The 11,879-nt window shown below is 53.0% G+C and overlaps 1 protein-coding gene across 1 annotated transcript in view; it reads left to right on the top strand.

The window, feature by feature from the left end:
• Positions 1-2,823, top strand: part of ZNF683 (zinc finger protein 683) — an 8,670-nt gene extending 5,847 nt beyond the window's left edge. Inside the window, exons 5-6 of the mRNA XM_023519114.1 lie at positions 1,400-1,528; positions 2,509-2,823. Of these exons, the coding sequence (XP_023374882.1) occupies positions 1,400-1,528; positions 2,509-2,823 (444 nt within the window). The remainder of the gene's footprint in view (positions 1-1,399; positions 1,529-2,508) is intronic.
• Positions 2,824-11,879: the final 9,056 nt, after the last annotated feature.

Genomic DNA, 11,879 nt, shown 5'->3' with positions numbered 1-11,879 from the left:
TGGTTATGGGGACAGAGTCTTACTATGTCACCCTCGGCAGAGTGCTATGGCATCACAGCTCACAGCAACCTCAAACTCTTGGGCTTAAGCGATTCTCTTGCCTCAGCCTCCCAAGTAGTTGGGACTACAGGTGCCTGCCACAATGCCTGGCTATTTTTTTGTTGCAGTTGTCATTATTGTTTAGCAGGCCTGGACTGGGTTCAAACCCACCAGCCTTGGTGTATGTGGCTGATGCTGTAACCCCTGTGCTATGGGCACCAAGCCTAGTATTAGGTTTTTTTTTTTTTACAGTTTTTGGCCAGGGCTGGGTTTGAACCTACCACCTCCGGCATATGGGGCCAGCGCCCTACTCCTTTGAGCCACAGGCGCCGCCCAGGTATTAGGTTTTGATTTAACCTCTAGTACAAAGCCCTTTCCAGGATAACTACATTTTTGGATTTCCAGTAAAGACTCTTCTTTTTTTCTGTCTTTCTTTTTATCTACTTATTCATTTATTTATTTTTAGAGTCTCACTTTGTCACCCTCAGTAGAGTGCTATCACATCATAGCTCACAGCAACCCCAAACTCTTGGGCTCAAGCAATCCTCTTGCCTCAGCCTCCCAACTAGCTGGGACTACAAGCACCTTCCACAATGTCCATCTATTTTTAAAGATGGTGTCTCCCTCTTGCTCAGGCTGGTCTTGAACTCTTGAGCTCAGGCAATCCACCCTCTTCAGCCTTCCAGAGTGTTAGGATTATTTATTTTTTTGATGGTCAGATGGGAGAATGGGTAACTTTTGGTGAGTTTAGACCACACTGACAACTTTTTTCAAGTGGAAGTCAGCACTGGTGTTGTTGGCCTCATCATGGCATCTCCCAGCAGGGGGCGCCCATGGGCACATCTCTGTGTGTGAGCAAGGACCGGAAATTATGCACAAATTGGCTTGTGCTGAGGTTAAGGAAATGCTGTGGTTATGGGGCAGCAGCCCTACTGTGTCCAGTGGGGGAAGAGTTCTTAAACTTTAATAAGCCTCAAACCACTGGAGATCTAGTAAACATGCAGTTTCCTAGGCCCAGCTCCAGAGTTTTTGGTTCAGCGAGTCTAGGGTGTGGCCTGAGAATCTGCATTTCTAACATGCTCCCAGGGTTTGATACCAGTGCTGCTGGTCTGCGGACCACTCTGAATGGCACTGCTCCAGGGTATACCAGGGATGTCCTTATCAGGCCTTCAAACACTGCCATCCCCTGCAGGGTAGCAGAAAGAGTAGGAGTATCCTGGCGGGTGATAGAGAGGCAGGGCATTGAAAGGCCTGGTTGCCAACAAGAGGATGCAGGGATGTGGGCAGCTATTCAGAGAGGACCCCAGGCCCTGCAGGTGGCTCTGGGCAGTTGGCAGTGTTTCACTTACACCTGGCTTAGGTCCACCTGCGCGTGCACAGTGGGGAGCGTCCATTCCAGTGTACCCTGTGCCAGAAGAGGTTCACCCAGCTTGCCCACCTACAGAAGCACCATTTGGTGCACACTGGAGAGCGGCCCCACGAGTGCCCGGTGAGACTCTCCCCATTCCCCTCCTTTTCCCTCCCCAGGAGGGTGACACCTACAGCCTCTATTCCCCAGTTCTTCTGAGCAAATAGAGACAGGAAAGAGGAAACTGGAAGGGAGCGAGTCCAGTGTGTGTGAAAATGATCCCTCTCGGCCTTGAATGAGTGGTGTTGGAAGTCACTCCCAGGGCCTGGAGGAGAAATAGAGACATATGTTTGGGAGGGAATAATAAAGTTGGGGGTCCTAGAGAACGGATTCCCATTGCCTACCTCCCAGGGTTGTTGGAGGAGTTAGTGCTGTGGTGTATGCAAAGTATCACAGTAGGAAAACCATTAGATCAATGTTAGCTCCCTCTTTCTGTGAGCCTGACCATGTCCCTTGGGAAGTTAGAAGGGTAGGAATTCTTTCTCAGGCTTTTACAGGAACGGAAATGAAAGCGGTGTAGGAGCTATGAGTCTGGGCTATAGAGTCAGGCTGCCTGCGTTCAAATCCTAGCTCTGCCTCCAACTTGCTGTGTGACCTTTGCCTAGTGACTTCACTCCTCTGAGCCTCAGCTTTCTCACTATAATACAGGAGTTATACTAGGACATGAAACCAATTCCTGGCATATGGCAGCCCCAGTAAACATTCATTATATCCACTGAAGCTGCGGTCTCACACATAAGGGTTCTGTGTGATTATCTCATTCGGGCCCCCATGTGTATGAGGCTAAGTATTAATAATCATATGTTACCAATGAGGAGAACAAGAGTCTAGAGAAGTTACTTTTCCAAACTCACACAGGGAGCAGAAGGACACTAATCCCAGTCAGCCTGGCTCTGATGTGTGGTCACTGTGGGCCACAGGGAAAAATCATCATGAAGAGCTTCTGGGCCTGCATGGACAGGGAGGTAGTTGTTTTAGGGGGTAGTTTCTCAAACGGGGAGGGGGTGCCGAACTACTGACCCTCCTAGGGCAGAGCTGATGCCAGTGCCCATTCCCATCAGACATGCCACAAGCGCTTCAGCAGCTCCAGCAACCTCAAGACCCACCTGCGCCTACACTTGGAGGCCCGGCCCTTCCAGTGCAGCATCTGCCTGAGTCGCTTCACCCAGCACGTCCACCTGAAGATGCACCATCGGCTGCATGCCCCAAGGTCCCAGGGCCTGGCTCATGCCCACCTTTCGCTGGCCTCTCTGGCCTGCCCTGCCCCATGGAACCAGGGAGTACTAGATCTTGTAGTGGTGCCATCAGAGAAACAGATGGCCTGCCATGTGGACAAGATCAAGGTGTCCTTGACATCTGGGGGAAATCAAGAATAGACGGCCAGAATGTGGTGTCAAGACTGCCCAGGGGAAGGGGCTGGGGCAGAATAATTAAAGGGTTTTCTCTCCAATGAGGTGGGGCCTCCTGAGCTTCAGCAGTAGAGGGGGAAGCCACCATGTATTTACCATACATCATATACCACATGGGAGTAGGTCAGGGGATACAACTGGGAAGAGCCTGGGATGCCATGTGCATGGGGGCCTGCAGCCATGTGCCTCAGGATGGGCATGGCATGCACTCCCTGTCTGGGACCTATCTGGAACCAGGCCCTCCATCTCAACTCACCATCGGACAGTCTAGCCCTCCAAAACTTAGCAGACTGTGTTGCCCAGCCTGGGCACGTTGCCCTGTTTCTGAACAGCTTTTCCAACACCCGTCCAGAGGTATCTCTGCTGCTTCCCATCACCTTCACTCACAATTCCTTCATGGCCATAGTGCTCCCTCAGCCATACTCCCAACATGGACAAGTGGGGTGCTCCTCTCCGTGGGAGAAGCAAAGAAGGAGACACAAGGATCAGTGTCCACTCATGACCCAGCTACATGAAATCATCTGTGTGCCAGGACCAGTCACCACAGAGGGCAAAGTGCTAACAGGGTGCCAAACTCAGGGAAAGGGCTACAGGCAAAGAACCTGAGGAGTGGGGACCCTTCTGATGGCCCTTCTCCCTAAAGCCCCAGAGGACCCCCTCAAATGTGCAAGATGTTCCCCATCCCCACTCCTGAGTCAGAGACAGCATCAGGTGGAAAAGGGTACTGCCTGGCAGGCAGGAGGTCCAAGTTATGATCACAGTAAATGATAGCTATTGTTAAATAAACAGTAATTTTCAGAGGGGTTCTAGTCGCTTCCCCACCGCGGTGCTAAACGGGATTCCTGCTCTGCGTCGTAGCGGTCTCAAAGGGAACCCAGCATGGCAGGGCAAGGGCGGAGTAGGATTAGGATCCACCTGTTCCAATCCCACCTCAGTAACACCTTGAGCCCCTCCTGGGACATCGACCTCTCACGTTAATCCCCGCCCACTCTGCGAGTCCACTCCCCCTTTCCAGTCCCTGGCCTTGCCCCTACGTTATTGTCTCGTCTGCCGCTAGGAGGCGCCCCTTACTCAATCCCGCCTCCCGGCCACTGCTCACCTCAGGCCCCTCTTTCCAACCCCAGGTCCTGTGTGTCCAGCTTCCAGGCTTGCATCCCCGGTGTGTCCCTGGCTCCTCTTGTCTGAAAAAGCACGGATGGGGCTGGAGTGCAGGGGACAGAGGCGGGTGCTCAGGCGGAGGGCCTGGGCTGAGGTCCGGGGTGGGGCCAGTGCCCTCCAGAGCGCGCTCCCTGTCCCAGGGCAGGAGCAGCAGCTGGCCCGCGCGCTGCGGGTGGGGCGGCTGTTTGTTCAGTGGGGCTGCTGGAGGAGGCGCTTCTCCGCAAATGCGGTAGATCCGGGTGGCCCCTGTTGTCGGGTGCCCAGACAGCTCAAGAACCGGGCCTTGACATGGCCGAGCGGCGCAGGGGTCTGGGGGCACGCCTGGTCCGCCTCTTGGCGGGACTAGGGGTCCGGAGGGAGCGCAGGGGGAAGGAGACCTTGGAGGAGGCCACATCCAGGGATAGGTGAGGGGAGATGGACACCTGAGGGTGTGTGTGCACTCGCGCGCGCTAGAGTGTAATGATTGATCAAATAAGTGTGTTTGGGTATCTTTAAGCATAAGAATATGTGTCAAGGTGCCACAGTTGTGAATGTGGAACGATTCCTTGTGCTTTTTTATAACTTTAAAACAATATTTACTGGTGGCGCCTGTGGCTGAAAGGAGTAGGGCCCAGGCCCCATATGCCGGCAGTGGCGGGTTCAAGCCCAGCCCTGGCCAAAAACTGCAAACAAAACAAAACAATACTTGGCAATTTCCTAAGTCAGGGAGGTGGCCTACATTCAATGATTTCCTCTGCAGACAAAGTTTAAAGGCAAAGGTAGTAGTTCCTCCCTCACCCGTGGACTTTGATTCTCACATCACAGGCCAATGTCTTCATGTCCCTTTGTCAGGAGCATGAAAGGTTCCAGAGTTGTCTTAGACTGCACCCCATTTGCCCTTGGATGCCGCGGAGAGGTTTTCCCCATCATCCCTTCACCTGGAGATGACTCTACCTTATATTAACAAGCTTTTATTTGCCACTTGCTTCATGCTTTACCTGGATTATCTCGTGTAATCCTCCCAGTAGCCCTATGAAGCAGGTATTTGTGTGATTCAGATACGGAAATGGAGGCTCGGACAGGTGAGGTCACCTGCCCAAAGTCACACAACTGGGACGTCTGCTTAGGCAGTCTGACTCCAGAGCCCACTTCCTGAAGCTTCGTTGCCTTCAGAGACTGCCAGACTGTTTGCAAGCCAGGTGGCCTGGCTCCTAACCCTTGAGCAAACTGTTTTGCCTCTCCAAGCGGGTAGCCCATGTAGCTGATGTACAAATAGAATGCGGATGGCTGAGTGGAAAGGCTGGGAGGGTGATAGTGAAAATCCAAGAGAACTCTGGTAGCTCACTGGCCCTGTAGGAAGAGCATGGGGTGTACTCTCAGGCATGGGTGTTTGTGTGTCTGTGCAGTTACGGGGCAGTTGTTCTGATCGTATGGTGGCACAGCCATCTTTAGTTCTCCAGGAAGGGTGGGGATAGAACGGGGGAGACATATGTATTACTCTCTCACCCTGAAAAGAGGGGAGGGGAGAGACTTGTCACCCTATGCCTGGAAGCCTGAGTACCCCGGGGTGCCCACACCCTGCCAGTGCCCTGCCCATCTCTGCCTGGAGGGCACGCCCTCTCCCTTTACCCTGTCTGGCAGAAACCTGCCCTATAGGCCCAGGCAGCACTAGGAGAGAAGGAGGTGGGGTTGAGGGGGGAGTGAGTCATGAGTGGGGAGGGCAGAGGAGGAATTGTGCAGGCTGCTGGCAGGGCCAGCGTGATGACACATGCCGTGCGTGATGACACATGCCATGCATGCACTTGCACTTAGTTCTCAGCACTGAGGCACAGGCCTCTGATGGTAGAGCAGGGGCTGCGAGGGCATGGAAAAGGAGCCAAGGCATGTCCTCATCTTTCCCCCATTATTGCTGGGACATCCAGCCAACCTTTGGAGTGAAGTCCTAACTCCAGGAGTTCTACCTCCGAGGCTCGTTAGCTGTGTGACTGTAAACAAATCACTTCAACTCTCTGGACCTCAGTTTTTTTGTTTTTTTTGTGGGGTTTTTTTTTTGCAGTTTTTGGCCAGGGCCGGGTTTGAACCCACCACCTCCAGTATATGGGGCTGGTGCCCTACTCCTTGAGCCACAGGTGCTGCCTCAGTTTTTTTATCTGAAAAATGGGGGCACTAAGTGATCCACTTTCTAGGATTATTGTGAGGCTTAAAGGAGACCACTAAGGAGACTTCCTTAGTGGTAAGTCTGGCACATGGAGGGCCTCAGCAAGTGGCAAGCTTCTGAATTATCAGAGCACTATCTGCTCCCTGTATTCCAGCTCAGATACAAAGCCAGGCCCTACTTTTGATCCAAGCCCATTCTTTCTTTGGCTCTGGGGATGGAGCAGAGAGGAGGCTGACACATAGACTTTCCATGGACATGTTTTAGGACCCCATCCTGTTGGACTGTGGGCCCTGAGAGAAGGTCAAGGGAGAGGGCTTGCTGAGTCCAGGCTCAGGGTGATGGTGTCGGGACAGGAGAAAGCTACTTCATTCTCTTCTCCCTGTGCTTTTTTCCCAGGCCTTGGGGTGGCCAGAGCTGCCCTGACCTGGCCCGGGGCCAGGGCAGCACCAGCAATATCAGCCTCAAGGTAGGAGAGAAGCCAAGGGGAGTGGGGTGGGGCTGGGGGAACAGAAGCTCTGGGAGGGCTGGGTAGGCCCTTAGAACCCTGACTTACAAGTCAGACAGGTGGAGTTCCAGTCATCCCTCTGCTGCTGATCCACTATGTGACCCTGGGTGGATCACTCCCCACTTCTGAACTTCAGCGTCCCCATCTACAAAGTGGAGACAATAATGCCTCTCTCTCAGGGCTATTGTGAGAAATCAAGTAATGGATGTGGAAGGTCAAGCATGCTGGGGCATGGACGCTCAGGAAGCGTGACTTCCTAGTGCTAGAGTTCTTAGGGGAGGCATGTAGAGACAGAGCCTGTTCCCAGGACCCCCTTCTCTCTGCCTTGTTCTTGGACCTGACCTCCTCCCATCTTTGGCTCCTGTCCCCCACTTCCTGGCATGGTCCTCCAGGGGTAATGCTGGGCCAGTGGCTAACCTCTGGCCACATTTACCCTACTTGAAATGGTAGAGATCTGAGCCATGAATTGGACTGTGATATGGTGTTCTCCCCTTAGAGGAGCAAAGCTAACTCCTCTGGAAGTGGTTCAAGCAGTCATGTGTCTCTTTTTGGTCCCGAATACCATTAGTAATTACTAGATTTTAATTGACTGCTTGTTATGTGTTGGGCACTCTGCATGGTTTATCTGGTACAATCTGTACCACACTCCCAGAAGGCAAGTACTGTTAATATCACACCCACTTTCCATATGGAGAAACTGAGGTGCCAGTGGGATTGCAGCTGGGCAGTAACAGTGCTGGGATTCAAGCCCTAGTTGCCTGGGTCCAGCTCCCCCCACATTGATCGCTGTGCTCTTTTGTCTCTTGAGGTGTTCAGTCCTAGGGAATGAGAGGCTGCACCTCTTTTATAGATGAGTAAATTAAGGCTGTTGGGACCAAGGGACTCCCTGCTAGCAAGAATTCTGACCCCAAATTAGGTTTCTTTGTTGCTAAGGACACAGCCCATCCCTTAAAACTGGTAATTTGAGGGGCAGTTTCCATATCAGTCTGGGATTCTGAGCTGTCATCCCCACAGCCAGGCTGAACCCCCAACAGAAGGCAGCAGACAGAGGTCTGGTGTTGTCCCACTTTCAGGAGAGAGCTTTTCCCTGGCTCTCTCATCTCCCAGGTACACCTCTATGCCCAGGGACCTTCTCCCAGGTGTGCTGTGGGAATCAGGCAGGGAGGGGCCAAGGGAGATGGCTGCAGGCTCTCTGGTAGCCTGGAGTGGGCAGAGGCACTTGAGGCAGGCATGCCCACATAATCCCTAATCCCCTGCTCAGCTTTGCTGTGCCAAGAAGGGTGGCCTGGATGGGGCGTGGGAGATGTCACCATGCCCCTGCCCCTCTTGATGCCTGTTCTTATTTCCCCTAGGCCCCAGCTCAAAGCCGCTCCGAATGGGACCTCCACATAGGCAGCCATGATGGTTTCTGGATTTGGAAACAACAGCACATCTCAAAGGGTCCTGCTCAGCCCCTGGGACGCCTACAGAGGCCAGCTGTGGGCAGCGCCTCTGACCTGGCCAGCCATGCTTCCATGGGGCCCGAGAGCCTGGCACTGGCTGTGGCCTCAGCAGAGCTTGCCAGTACCAGGCAGCCCTCACCACACCCGGAGCTTGCTGCTGGACACTGGGGACAGAGATCCCCAGACTGTGCCTGTCAGTAACCCCCCTTCACAGCCCTAGAGGTCCCTCTGAGGCCTGAGCCACCCAGAAACCTGGAAGACGCACTCCTGCTGCCCCGCCCTGCCTCCCTCCCTGAGACAGAGGGGGCAAAGGGCGAGACTGACACCCCAGGGCCAGCCCCACCAGAGTCAGCTCAGACCCTACACACACGTACCTCTGCTAGGAAGACCCGCTACCACATCACTGTCACCCTGCAGAGGCGTGGGCAGGCACTGGGGAAGGAGGGTGAGGAACTGGCCCAACCAGCTCCACACCCCCTGGGCCCTGAGGAATCCAAGGACTGGCAGGAGCCTCCCCAGGGGCCACGCCCCATCACGGGGTGTCCTACAGCCCTGTTCCAGGAGCTGGGAGCCCAACAGCATCAGGGCAGCAAGGCACAACAGCAGGAGCTCCGGGCTGGCCGGACAGCTGGGTTCCCAAACAGACGGTGAGTGGGGGTTGGTTCCCATGTGGAGTGATGGTGGGAGGGGAGACTGGCCTGGCTTTCCCCTCTTGGGTCTCTGCCTGTTTCTTGGTTCTCCAACTCAAGGCCCATTCATTCAGCACCCTGAGCATCAGCTACCTCTGCCACCACTGCCCCCCTTCACCCACAGGTTACCTCCTGAAACCCACTGCTGCCCTCCCCTTCTCTCCTGGGGAAGGAGAAAGCCTGCCATGGAGACAATGGCAGGTGGGGGAATCACCTTCTCCTCAGCAGCACCTACCACTCTACAGTTCTGTTCTGGAGCCACAGACCCAGCCTGGGAATAGGCACCCAGCCAAGTTGCTCAGTGTCCTGGGGCAAGTTGCTTAACCTCTCTGGGCCTTAAGTTTTCGAGTGGATTTGGTGGCCAGAGATGAGGAAGGAGGAGGCAGTTACAGGAACATGCTTTGAACTCTAGAGAGTTGAGCTGCCAAAATAGCAGGGATGCTTATTAATTACATCTCAGTGGCAGCAATAATTACCCCACCTGGCTCTGTGCTGGCAGCTACGGTAACAGGCATCAAGATTCCTAAGCCTGGTTTTTATTTGCGTAGGAATGACTCTCCTAAATCTGTCTTGTGGGATCAGAGGTAGAAGGATGGGTTCCTAAAAACTAACTGTGGGGATGTTGTAAAGTGTGGGGCCCCTCTGGGGTTACTATGCAGGGGCACTGAGGCTTACTCGGGGCTTTGAAGGCTTCTAATGATGATGGGGCAGCTGCCACTTACAGTTTGTTTTCTAAGCATGATTTTATTTAATCCTTACAGCAGCCCCATGAATCCCACCTCCTAGCTTCCTCCTAATTATAGTAAGGAAACTAAGGTCCAGAAAGGTTAAGTCAGTTGCTCAAAGTTAACTTGAAAGGGACCAGAATTTGAACTAAGGTTTCTGTAACTCCAGTGTCTATGCTCTAACCACTTTGTGCCCTGCCTTGCTAAGAGACCTTCTTGGCCTCATGCAGAGAGCAGAGGGCTGACTGTTTGGACTCCAGAGTTTTCTGTGATCCTTTGGTGGTAGATTTGTTGGCATACTAGGGGAGGGAGAATTAGAATTAGAGGTTCCTGGGTCCTGGGCAGGGGTCAGTGTGCCTGCCCTGTGCCAAAGAAGAGGGAGATGTGGTTCTTGGGCTGGCTCTGAGACCTACATGGAAGCTCCAGTGGGGGAGAGGGGATGTAATGAGCAGCGGTTCTCAACCTGTGGGTCGCAACCCCTTTGTAACAATGAAAATACATCGTGGCATTAGGAAGGCTGAGAACCACTGCTGTAGAGGGAGGGAAGGAGAGTGGAGGAGGCTGGCCCTGGAGAGGGCAAAGGGAAAGAGCAGGAGGGTCAGCTGGGAGGATGTGGGGTTCTTCCTGGCTATTTGGGGCCCAGGCAGATAATGACAGACTCGGTGGGAGTGTAGGTCTCACTTAGATAGGGAAGCAGGTGACTTACAGGGACATTATTTTTTTATGTCCCCTTCCTGGGGGAGGGTTCTCTGGACCAGGTTTGGCAAATAATGGAGGTGGGGAGGATGAGACATCTGGGGCTGCAATTGGGGATGTGTAAGACGTGTGCATCCAAGTGTGTGTCATGTTCAGGTGTAGGTGAACTTTAAGAGGAGCAAGTTTGTGGCTGTGAATGGACTGTGTGTGTTGTGAGTGTGCACCTGTGCGTCATTTGTCTCTGTGTTTGGGTGTCTCTGTGTGTGTTTGTGTGTGTCCGTGTGTCTCTGATGTTGTGTGTTCTTGAAGATGTCTGGGTGTATTTTTGTTCCTGTGTAATCCTGCGGGTCTGTGCTGGTGTCTGTGAGTTGGCGCATGTGGTGGCCTGTGTGACGCGGCGTGTGTTTGTCGGCATGTGGGCCTGTGGACTGGTTTGGCCTAGTTCGGGGTGACTCACAGGTAAGCGGGGAGAATCTAGGACTTGTTGGGTTAGACAAGACTCTTTCCCACACTCCCCCCGCCCCCTCCTCAGCCTCTCCCTTCTCAGCTGCACACACCTTGTTTGGAGTTCACAGTTCACAGGTCACCCTGCCGACAAATCTGCTTCTGGTTTGGGGCCCTGGAGAAGAAAGGGCTCTGGGAATGTGCCCTTCTGCTGGCCCAAAAGAGGCGCCTGGGTCATTGGGATATGTCTTCAGAGCAAGGGGCAAAAAGGAGAGATATAGGCAGGTACATTCCAGCATAGTTTGAAGAACATTCTAGCAATCATGACTGTCCAGGGATGGGGCAGGCAAAATATCAAGTGATGACCTCCCTGTCCCTAGAGGTATGCAAGCAGAAGCCAATGACCACATGCTTATGGAATGAGTGACTGTCAGGGGTGTTGTCCACCGTTTGGGTTGGGCTGAGAAAGGCTTTAAATTCTGATTGTTGGAAGGTCATTGGCAATATCTGATCTGATTATCAACAGCTTCCTTTAAAGCTGCTTTACTGTTGCTTTGCCAAAGCCCAGGGCCTTCCAAATGTTATTCCTGCTTTTATGTCTAATTCTTTGACCTCTGCACTCCTAGTATACCATCTTCTCCTAGAAAGTTGCCTTTGGATGAGTTTAACTGAGGCCTAGCACATCACCTGACACAATTAGCGTTGAATGAGTGAGTGAATGAATGAATGGATTACTATCAGCACCATCAGGGACAAGGAGTCTCAGGAAAGGGCAAATGATTGTTGTTATTATCCAGAAATGGAGAAGAGACTCAGTGAGGAGGACAGGGATTTGGGAAGCTCAGCAAAGGGGTCAGGCTCAATGTGAGGCATCCCAGTGAGGAGGATGGGGGATCCATAGGGAAAAAGGGAGGTGATCCTTCCTTTTTTTTTTTTGAGACATAGCCTCACTTTGACATCCTTGGTAGAGTGCTGTGGAATCACAACTCACAGCAACTTCAACCTCTTGGGCTCAAGCAATTCCCTTGCCTCAGCCTCCCATGTAGCTGGGACTATAGGCGCTGGCTACAATGCCAGGCTACTTTTAGAGATGGGGGTCTCACTCTTGCTTAGGTTGGTCTAAACTCCTGAGCTCAAGCCATCTACCCTCCTTGGCCTCTCAGAGTGCTAGGATTACAGGCTTAAGGCACCATGCCTGGTCTCCTCTATTTTTTTTTTTTTTTTTTT

The sequence above is a fragment of the Otolemur garnettii genome, unplaced genomic scaffold (assembly GCF_000181295.1).
Source record: "Otolemur garnettii isolate 467f Iridium unplaced genomic scaffold, OtoGar3 scaffold00156, whole genome shotgun sequence".
In the NCBI taxonomy this organism is placed as follows: domain Eukaryota; kingdom Metazoa; phylum Chordata; class Mammalia; order Primates; family Galagidae; genus Otolemur; species Otolemur garnettii.
Note: the sequence above shows the minus strand (reverse complement) of the source record. Positions and strands in the feature narration are given on the sequence as shown.